This window comes from Poromitra crassiceps (genome assembly GCF_964638095.1).
Source record: "Poromitra crassiceps genome assembly, chromosome: 15".
NCBI classification, from domain to species: domain Eukaryota; kingdom Metazoa; phylum Chordata; class Actinopteri; order Beryciformes; family Melamphaidae; genus Poromitra; species Poromitra crassiceps.
Window position 1 is genome coordinate 6,769,790 of NC_139634.1, and position 11,651 is coordinate 6,781,440.

Below are 11,651 nucleotides of genomic sequence, written 5' to 3' on the forward strand. Positions count from 1 at the left end.
CATCGTTGAGCTGTTAAGACATAAAGTGGTAAGTAGGCTTAATTTAATTATGTAACCTACAGAGCCACGAATGTTTTTCTTATTCTATTCTCAGTTGACTGCAATCTATTTTTCACATGGCGATCTTATATGAATGGTGAGTGACTCCAGAGAGCCGATTATATGGGTCTGTCATGGATTTTGATCTTATCCTCTGAAGCTAACCTGGTCGGGACCAGGTTAGCTTTGCAGCGTCAGTTGCCATGGTGATTGAAAGTTAACTTGCTTTGTAGTACGGCTAAACCAGGTTTAAACTCAAACTTACTCGGATAAGGCATTAAACTAGCTTCGTAGTACAGGCTACTGGTCTCCCAAGAAGCTATTTAAAGCTTATAGCGGGAGCCTGCGCAGGAAGGTGGTCATCTTTATGGGACACAAATGGGCATAAATGGCAGCATATAACAGACATAACATGAAACAATACACTACATAACATGATACAATACAATTACACACAACATAACAATACATACAGTAAACAACATAGAACACAACGTAAACAACAGAGAAATACACAGTACAATCAACAAACGAACAACAAACGTTCCCAGATCAGTAGTGAGCTATAAGTATGACCCAGCGAGCACAAAACGTTTTTTCAACGTTGATTTTTAGTTGAAATCTGGGTGATATTGGGTTTGAACGTCTAAGACCTAATTTCACCCTCTTTTCAACCGGCTAAAATGCGGTTACAACGTCAACGTGTAAAAAAACACAATTTGGTGCATCATATTGTTAAAACATTTGTTGTAGCTTGGAATAGAGGCAATATTGATAGTGTGTGAATTGGCATTTGTCCATTTTATTGTGTAACTGAGAGTTGAAATCTGGTCTATACGAAAACTACATTTCAACGCATTTTATGTCACATGAAATATCATAAATATGGGACTATATAGGCTATGTGGTGCCAGCAAAAAGCTTCCAGGACACAACTATGGTTAATAGTTTAGCGCAATACTATAAAATAATGAATTCAGTTCCTGCAGCAACGCAGTAACGCAAGTACTTACTTGCTAGCTATACTAACCGTGACTGACTAGACTAGACCAAAGCAAGTCTGCACCGGTCTGCACCAAGTGCGGAACGAGGTGCTCTGGGCACACTATGTTATTGTACAGACTGTATACGAGGCTCTGTGTACCTCCTCAGTCTCTGGTGTTAAATGAAGTTAACCTCTGAAGCCATAGGCTACAGCCTATAGACAACACACACACACAACATAATTTTAGTCTGTTACATTAATATAATAGTCTCGTACACACATCACATAAAATAACTTGTCCTCCGATGTCGACAATCATGTAGTCTACAAGTTGTGTGCGAGATAGAGTATATATGTGCCCAGCTCTCTACAGAGTATAAGAAAATATATAGCTCAGCGCGTAGAGCGGACTGGCTTGAATGTGGGAAAGCGGGGAATCCCGTGTGCGCTGCTGAATTTTTAATTTAATTTCCTGGTGAAATATGGTCTAAATCTGAACGTTCAATAAACGTCTGCAAATAGTGGGTGAAAAAACTTTCACTTTCAAACCTTCCTTGCACGTTTTTTCAACGTTGACCCTAAACGTTTTTTAAACGTCTTTTCAACCGAAAAATGCTCGCTGGGGAGTTGAGCAGTTTTACTTTCAGTTTCTTCTTGAATGTGGAGATAGATTGTGCCATTTTCAGGCTCTCATCAAGCTTATTCCAGATCTGCGGGCCCCTAGTGGTGATGGTTAAGCTAGTGCATTTTAAACGTCTTCTCTTGCCAAAAATAAGATGTGTGTTTCTAGTGTTATGGGTATGAATGGGAGAGCTGACTGGAATAAGCTTAGATAGTTTGGGGTTTAAATTGTAGATAACTTGATACATCATGGAAGCATTTTGATGAAGGTTGTGTGTCCCTGTGTGGCCGCGTTCATCTGCACAGCCGTTGCAGATTCGGCCATTAATCAGCCCTAATTACCTCATTTAAAAATCTACCTAAAATCGCATAGCTGTGGCCTCACTCACTCACTCACTCACTCACTCACTCACTCAAGACACTCGCTCACTCACTCACTCACTCACTCACTCACTCACACAGAGACTTTGCATCCTTATTATAGGATAAATGATGGAGGAGGTCGTGTCATCTGGGATATTTTTGTCGCGGGCCTCGTGAAATGTTCTGCTCCTAAGAAGCCTGTGCTGGTATCAAGTATTTACAAAATCCCTAATAGAATTCACAATAAAAAAAAAAGAGCCGGCTGTATAAAAGCATTCACAAGTCCTTGCCTATTCACCTGTAACATCATAACTGTTTACCTGTCCCGCTGTGTTCTTTGTCCGATATCGCAGCTCAGAGACAATCGGTGATTATTATTTCCCAGATTTATGATACGCGCCGTCCCACCATATTTTATCCTCGGCAGCAATAGAGTCTGTACGCTTCTTTTGATTTATAATGCAGCGTGGCCTCTGCCCCGCTCAGCAGTATGCGCCACCGTATGCTCCTCACGCTGTGGTGCTGCTGCAGCGTGGAGCGCTAGCCCCTTGGAGGTGATTTATGAGCAATGGGATTTGTGGTCAGAACAGCTTAATTGAGCCTGTATATTCTCCAGAGCAGTCCTTGAGAAAAGGGATAAGGTAATGAGGGAGAAATGACGAGCCAAAGACGCTTTGGCGGTAAATCAGACTCCCTGCAAGCTGCTAAGAGGAACATTAAAAAAAGCAACCTCTAAGTGGACCTGCACAAAAAGTCAGTGGAGCTCCAAGTTCACTTGATGGTGCAGCGCATGGCTTTTCACTGCTCCAGTCACCCACAGATTCGTTGTCCCAGGTGAGCGTGGAGATGTAGGTACCTGCTGCTGCTCCCCTCCTCCACTCGTCTCTCAGCAGTCACTTCTATTTCCCTCATTAGGAGCTTTGCACTTGGATCCAGAACCGTGTTTCTTTTGCATTGCAGCTTAGGAGCCTGAATGCATCCCAGAAGGGTTTTTGAACGAGAAGAACCCAACATCCACAGAGCCACACAGCTAATACAGATAGCTATTTCGAATGCTGACAGATGCTGTCTGAGCCCTCTGAGGAGGCGAGTGATGTGCGTGCCTGTTACTGTGCCTCAGGCCTGGCGCCAGCGGAGGGAGCAGAGCGAGAAGACGTGGCGCCAAAGAAGTGGAAAATTAGACTCACGGTGTGGACTCAGCTCCCGCTGAAGTCAGCACCATGATGACTGACACCTGTCACCGCCATGTGTGTGTGTGTGTGTGTGTGTGTGTGTGTGTGTGTGTGTGTATGTGTGTTCCCATACTGGGACATCATGTTTCTGATCTATCCATCTAGGGCCCCAAACGCTGTGCGAGCCCCCCTAAAGTAGACTAAAATGCCTTTTGTGGTCCTCAAGGATATATTTAGAAAGGCAGTGGTGGCCTAAAGGTTAGAGAAGCGGGCTTGTGACCGGAAGGTCGTCGGTTCAATCCCCCGGGGGGGGGGCCCTCATTCCTCATTCCTCATTACCACTACTGAGGTGCCCTTGAGCAAGGCCCTTAACCCCAACCGCTCCAGTGGAACTGATCAGTGGCCAGCAGATCAGACTGTGGTTGTACTGGTCAGATTCCAGGTATGAATGTGTGTGAATGTGAACAGGGCGCTCCTGAAAAAGAGAGCATTGCTCTCAGTGAGACTCCCCCTGTACAAACAAAGGTAAAGAAATCTATATTTTACACTTTTTATTTCATGTTGATCTCGTTTTGAAACAGGGTTTTGTGTGAAATATGCAAAACTGCAAACAAGCAAACAAAAGAATCTCAAAAATATGATGTAGCTACTCTGCAGAAGAAAACAAACCTGTGCTCCCTAAACTTTGAGTTGTGGACGGGCAGAGACATAGATGTTTGCCATAGATGGAATAATGGTGGTGTGTGGAGATGTGAGGAACGTGGAGAGGTGGGGGGGGGGGCAGAGTCTCCTCCTGTGCACAGGGGCCCGTACATCCTGGTGACACTCCTGCCTGCACACGCGTGTCTCCTGCCTGCACACGCGTGTCTCCTGCCTGCACACGCATGTCTCCTGCCTGCACACGCGTGTCTCCTGCCTGCACACGCGTGTCACGCGTGTCTCCTGCCTGCACACCCGTGTCTCCTGCCTGCACACGCGTGTCTCCGTCTCTCTGCAGCGACATTTTAGCCGGGACGTCCCGCCGTGCAGGGTAACCATCCCTAATCTTCTGCAGGGGATGATGATGATGATGATGATGATGATGGTGACATTCAATCTGATTCTGTCATTCCTTCCCCTGGATTCATTTATAATCGGTTCCACTGGTATTCCCACACATTAGACCTGGCAGAATAAGGCCATAAGGCCCCGAATGTGCTCCAGCCCGGGGCCAAATAAATTGGCTCCCATTCCTCCAAACTGTGTCCCTGCAGCCTCTCCACAAAACAGCACATTGGTCTAGTTTGCTCACTGCTCACAGCACAACATCGCAGAGGAGATGACTATTCTGAGTTCTTCTCCTTGAAACTTCACAGTGTTGCTTGAACCTGGGAACAAATATGCAAATACCAAACACATCAAACCTGGGGAGGAAGATCTGAAAACGTCCTGTTAGTCAACCCATGTAAACATTCACTTCTCCAGCTCCTGTAGTCAAGAGCTCTGGGGGGGTGTGTCAGTCGTCTCAAGTGAGATGAGCGAGCAGAAAAACACGTTGGTCTTGGATATTTCTGGAGACGTGGCTTCAGGCAACAAGACCTCTCCTCTCAGTGAGAATTTGGATGTTTTTCAGACGAAGCAGATAAATCGCACACCTTAGTATTCTAATCCACCTGTCAAACTTGCCAAAAGTCAGCGAGTGCCTGCCGTGATGTATTAGTCCTCGACATCTTCCGCATTCCAATGCATGGTAGCACCAGGTAGCACCTCACCTCAAGATTTACTATACGGCTGTGGGAAAGTGAAGGATTATAGTCTCCTCCACACCTCATATAATTCATCATTCTGAGTTTGCTGTTTATATATTCATTGGATTAAAAAATGAAATCCTGCTTGCTTGGTTTTACATCGTGCCTCTATTATTCTACGTGTGAATAACTGTGTCGCTCTTTTCTTGTCGCGCTAATAGCTGATAAGCAGCGGGGTAATTCGCCCACTCGTGAAATCGCACAACCTTTGCGCGGCATTGTAATTTTCTAATACCAGGCCTGTAATCATTGTGTCAGACCTGTCACACGCTGGAGAAAAGCTGTTTGCTGCAAATGCACGGCCCGCAGGCAGCAGCCCTGCTGCCGGATAATTGAGGGTGGTTAGCAGCACAGTGCCAGTGTGATGCTTTGTGATTGAAGATTTGAATGTTACTTTGCATCCTAGGAGAGAGGATGTTGGTTATCGACCATCTATAAAGACTGGGAGGCTGTCTATAGGCTGGGGCCAGGATCTGTGGCTATTGATCGGCCCGGGTAATAGACCCTGCAGGGGAGGTAGAGTGGCCAGTGGCCCGGGGGTCAGCTGGGTCTGTGGGAGAGGCCAGGGGAACAAACACACCAGGCAGCAGCACACATAGTGATGCATGCTGAGTATATATCTGAGATGCAAAAACAGATGCATTGATTTTGTCATCAGAATTCAGGTGGTGGCCTCAGCGTGAGGTGAAATGCCATCCAGAACGGATTTGCTTTTCAAAGACTATGGGGGGAGTGTGATATAGGATTTCAAACGGAGAGATTTCATGCTGTGCTCCTATTGGACGGCGGTGGAGTCGGTAAGAGATATGGGCAGAGGCGAGGTCGAACAGCCACTATATCCTTGACAAATTCATCATGTTACAGTCGCCTTCCAGGTTTTTCCTATTTCATTCTCTGCTATACAGAAACCTAATGCGCTGTATCAACAGCTTCGCATCCAAACCCATATCTAAAAGCTGGACAAAAGCCCTATAGATAGAATGTATCTTTTTTTACTTCCTCCCTTGGATGTAAGCCGATGATTGGCAGTATCGTGACCAGGATTATAGTCTCCATTCAAACGTATGCCTGAGCTGAATAAAGCATAGGAAGCTCTAGGGTTACCTGAATCTCCTTTCTGTTTTTTATTAAATGCACACGCTGTATCAGCCGGTCGTGTGGCTTCACCAGGCCTGGACAAAAAGCTCTTTCCTTTGAACTTGTGTTGGAGGACATTTGCTGTCCCAAGAGGGACACAGGTCTTCATCTATCATCGCACGTACGCTCTGTTTTTTGGGGTTGCGCCGGTGGTGCGGTCCCCGAGCCTTTGTTCCTGCATTGTGGCGACACTGCAGAATCTGCTGCTGGCTAAAAATAGCGCCATCTATAAACGGGTGCTTGTGATGCACGGCTACGGTTCTCTTCCCGATTCCTTGAGTTCCTCTCGAGAGGAAGAGGCTCACATTAAAATGTCAACAAGGAGATACGGTATCTATTTCGCTTCTTAAATGAAGCCAATGTGCATGGAGGGGAAGGAGGTGCAGCACGAGGCAAGATGGTTTGACTTCAGTCCAGTGGAGCGACTTACTCAGATCCAGGGGGAAATCTCGAACCCAGCTATTGTGCTAAATTATAAAATCCTCATTTTAGAATGCTCATTTTAGAAACGTCATTGAGAATCTCCACTCAAGGGGGGCATGGTGGTGCAGTGGTAAGCGCTGTCGCCTCACAGCTAGAAGGTCCTGGCTTCGATTCCCACCTGGGACGCTGTGAGCGTTGAAGGAATGCGTGCCCGTCCGCATGTCCTCGAGTGCCCGCCGCCCGGGTGGGGTCGTCAAAAAAGGGCCTTTCTGTGTGGAGTTTGCATGTTCTCCCTGTGCCCCCTGGGGGTTTCCTTCATATATGAACCCCACACCAAAACATGCAATATCCTGGTTGCTGATGTGGTGCCTCCTCTGGTCGTTAGGGGCGCCTGTTTGGAGGGAGGGGAACTGGTTGGAATAGCGTGATCCTCCCACGTGCTATGTCCTACCGGTGAAGCTTCCCCTGTCAGGTGAAAAGAAGCGGCTGGCTACTGCCCATGTCTTGGAGGAAGCATGGAGCCAGTTTCAGCTCTCCCCAGATCGGCAGAGGGTGGAGCAGCAACCAGGATAAATACATTAAAATTAGCACTAACAGGGGATAAAAATGGGATAAACAAAATCTGTAAAAAAAAAAGAAAAAAAAAAGAATCTCAACTCAGAAACTGAATTCGGCTGAAGGTGACAAGAACTGCACTGCGGTCAAGCAGATAGGAACACAAATAAATACGTTTCCGACTCATTTAATAGTTTTTTTTTTGCACACTTACAATCAAGGATTAATCAAATAGCCATTGGCGTTATACACTCAACCTACACAACATTATCTATCCAAAACGTAATGACAACATTAGACAAAAAATGTTTACAATAGCAAACAGAGATCTAGGCAGTGCTTTCCTCATTGAAGTTTGCCTCAGTTGTAACACGCCGGTTTAAATCCACCACACAAAACAATGAATTTGAATGTTGTTGTTTTTTTAAATATATATATATATTATATTTGATATGCTAGGGGTGAAATGACATGCAGTGCCATTATCGTAGCCTACTATAAGTCGATGTGTCATCTGTGTGGAGTAGTGAAATTCCATTGCGAACGCACAGCACCACCTTGGTACATCCATTGAAAAGAAACTATTGTGGGTCTGCACATACAGCGCGTGACAGGTAGATTTATGAGCTGTTTGCACATACAGCGCGTGACAGGTAGATTTATGAGCTATTTGCACATACGGTATGTGATAGGTCGATGAGCTAATTGCACGTACAGTATGTGATAGGTCGATGAGCTAATTGCACGTACAGTTATGTGATAGGTCGATGGGTTAATTGCATGGTGCCCCTGAGGTTGCTTTGTTGCTTGAACTAGTGATGTAACTAAGCCTGGTTCCCAACCGCAGCCCTCGCAGGTGAGAGGGGGGGCGGGGTCAGCGCACCGCCCTGGTGTGGGATAAGGCCTGTAAGCCCCAACAGGAGTAACCTGATTGATACATGTGCATATTATACACAACACACTGTGCATACGTTACAAACCAATGGACCCAGGCGTGTTGTGCTCCATGCGCTTTTCCTTTCCCCAACCCTATTGCGCCAAGAGTGGGCTGGGTTTAGGCGTGAGGAGGTTGGGTTAAGGCATGAGGAGAGAGATGATTGGCTGGGTCCAGGCATAGACGAGTGACGATTGGTGGTTAGGGGAAAATAAGGGTAAGGCAATCAGAGGCAGAGTAGGGCAGAGGCGGGACTTGCTGCAATAGGGTTGGCAGGGGGGGGGGAAAGGACGCATGCTCCACTAGTCCATGCTGGCGGGAAAGTGGCCATCTTTTTTGTGTGTTGCGATTACAGTCTGTGTCCTTGAGAGTGCGGTCTATAGCCTATGCAGTTTTTGTCTAAAATACCCTGCATGGATAGTGATACTTCCCCATGATACGACCACAAATGCTCTTTCATCTCTCTCCCTCTCCCTCTCTCTGTCTTTCTCCCTTCCTCTCTTTTCTCTCTGAGACACACACACACACACACAGACACACGCACACGCACGCACACACACACACACACACACACACACACACACACGCAAACACACACACACGCACACACACAAACACACACGCGCACACACACACACACACACACGCACACACACACACACACGCACACACGCACACACACGCACACACGCACGCACGCACACACACACGCACACACGCACACGCACCATACTCAGAGACGGTACTTTCTTAGGAGCTCTGATTGCCACATGTACTTCCTCTCTGGAAAGCGCTCGGGTATTCGAATGCGGCGGAAGTCCTGGATGCATTTCTCCATCTCCTGCTCCGGAGTCATCTTCTCCTTGTTTGCTTTCCTCTTGGCCGCCTCGCGCTCCCGCACGCCGAAGGTCCGCACGCGCAGCATGTCCGTCTTGCGCCGCATCTCGGCCTGCTGCAGCATGTGAACCGGTCCCTTCCTCGCGGGGTGGTCCAGCGTGTGGACGTTGGGCTGCCGGGTCACCGGGCCACAGATCACGGTGCCCTGCGGGGAGCTGGCCTCCGACTGGGTCTCGGAGCAGGAGGTGGAGAGCTCGTTGAAGGAGGTGCCGCTCTCGCCCTCGCGCTCGCTCTTGTGGCTCTTGCAGCAGCAGTCGCAGTGGGAGGACGACCACCTGGAGGGCCCGCCTAGAAAACACACACACACACACACACACACACACACACACGCACGCACGCACGCACGCACGCACGCACGCACGCACGCACACACACACGCACGCACGCACGCACACACACGCGCACACGCGCACGCGCACATGCACACACACACACACACACACACACACACACACACACACACACACACACACACACACACACACACAGACATCTGTGAGTTGTCTTGACCACAAATGACAGTAGATGTACACAGGCCTGCTCTGCCCACTCTCCATGGGCGACCCTAGAGGCTGGGGCCCAGAAAGCCTTCCCCCCCTTATGGGAGGCCCTGGATGTTGTACAGTAAATGTTAGCTCAGTGGTTAGCACTGTTGCCTCACAGCAAGAAGGTCCTGGGTTCGAAACCCAGTCCGGTTATAGAGACGGTACTTTCTTAGGAGCTCGAGGTTAGCCATTTGTTTATTGTAGATGTTAACTCCCGCCTCCCATTTAGAGTGATTGGAGAAGCATTCGCGCATTTGAGTGAATTGTCAATCAAAGTCACTTTTCTGAGTAGTGATTGGATAAGCCTTTGCGTGCTAGGGGACAGAGTTTGGGGCTGTGTTTAGCTGTGATTGGCTGGAGGTGGCCTGAAAAGCTTTTGTGATGAGAATGCTGGGCTGACTGTGGCTGCTGCACCGTGACCGAGAGAGACGCTGACTCTGAGCTGCCAGGAGTATTTGTGTTTTTGTTCGATAGGATCTGTGGAGCCTCCTTGTCATGCTGAGACTGCAGCTCAGCACTAGAAGCTGACATTTCCTCAGGAGCCCTGTGGGTCCCGGGATTCCCATCGGATTTCCGTGGGATTGGGAGTCATTTCACTGGTTTGGGACAGGATGTGAAAAACGTCATTTTTCATCGGGAGCGGGAATCATGACAATATAACAATACAATATATCAGTTTTTATATATAAATATTAACACTGCAGTAGTCAAACACAAAGTAATCTAAAGGGGATGGGGAGAACATCAGATCAAAATCATTGCATTGCCTATAGAGACTAAAAAAATAAAATGGACGGGAGTCATTCCAGAAATGGTCAATATCAGAGCCAGACACCCCATCTTCCAGTCACTTCCTGTATCTGTGCCACGGAGGTCTCACCATGGCCACGCCCACTTAGGAGACTTGCGAGTCTATGGAGTCAATGGGATCAGTGAATGTGATCACAGATTATGACAGACTATTTCGCCCCCATAGGTCGTAGGTCGGATCGACTTAAAACTTGGGGAGTGCGCTCAGGGGGACCTGACGGAGTGCAGTGCCCTGTTTTTGTGCAATTCGGATGCAAAACACGTTCAATATTTGACCATTTGTGTTCAATTCTGCGCTCCTTCAAGTGTCTGGGCGGGTCGCTCTGTGACAGGAGGTGAGAAAAGTAAACATATGGTCGTTGAGTGATTGGTGAGGAGGGGGCGGGTTAAGGGTTAAAGTAAACATTGATGTGAGTAAATGAGGGGGGCAGCATCTTTCCTCAGGTTCCAATTAAAATATGTCTTGCAATGCAGCGGAGAGAGGGCAGCATGAAGGAGCAAAGAATAGTAGGAGAATATGTATTTGTAAGCTGAATAAGCACCATTAATATTCATGTGTCATCAAGTCTGTCATGAATAAAATCAAGGGGAAATAATCAGTAGAGCTCAGTGATCCTAGTTAAGTGAGATTTCTAAGAGATTTTTACGTGGCTATAATGAGTCACGCATTCAGAAATAATATCCTCTAGGGCCACGCCACTTCCACTTCCGGGAACCCCCATCCTGTGTAAGTAGGGTTCCCAGAGTAAAACCTGGCCATTTCCACCACTGCTTATGGATGAGCATCATCTGCTGTATGCCATCGAGAACTTTGGTCGGATCGACTTCAAACTTTGGGCCCTATTGTGCAGTGCAGTGCCCTGTTTTCGTGCAATTCAGCATAGCGCCACCTACTGGCAACATTAAAAATGCTGTTTATCTCAAGAACCCTTCGTCCGATCGATTTCAACTTTGGGGAGTGCGCTGATGGGAACTCCACACAGTGCAGTGCCTAATTTCATGCAATTCGGCACAGCGCCACCTGTTGGCCACACAAAACGTGGTTTATCTTGAGAACCGTTCGTCCGATCGACTTCAAACTCGAGGAATGCGCTTAGGGGAACTCAACGGAGTGCAGGGAGCTGAATTCCGTGCAATTTGGCATAGCACCACCTACTGGCAACACAAAAAGCGGTTTATCTCGATAGCCATTCATCTGATCGACTTCAAACTTGGGGAGTGTGCTGCTGGGAACCTGACATAGAGCAGTGCCGGCACAGCACCACCTACTGGCAACACAAAAAGTGGTTTATCTTGAGAACCGGTCATCCGATTGACTTCAAACTTGGCGAGTGTGCTCCTGGGAACTCGAAGTAGTGCGGCGCTGAATTTCTTGCAAATCTT

General features: G+C 47.6%; 1 protein-coding gene across 1 annotated transcript in view; it reads right to left on the bottom strand.

Moving 5' to 3' along the window:
- Window positions 1-8,749: 8,749 nt before the first annotated feature.
- LOC310789686 (BTB/POZ domain-containing protein KCTD16-like) overlaps window positions 8,750-11,651 on the bottom strand; it is a gene marked incomplete at both ends in the record, with an annotated part of 16,189 nt that continues 13,287 nt past the window's right edge. Inside the window, one exon of the mRNA XM_083651344.1 lies at window positions 8,750-9,201. Coding sequence (XP_083507470.1) covers window positions 8,750-9,201 — 452 coding nt within the window. The remainder of the gene's footprint in view (window positions 9,202-11,651) is intronic.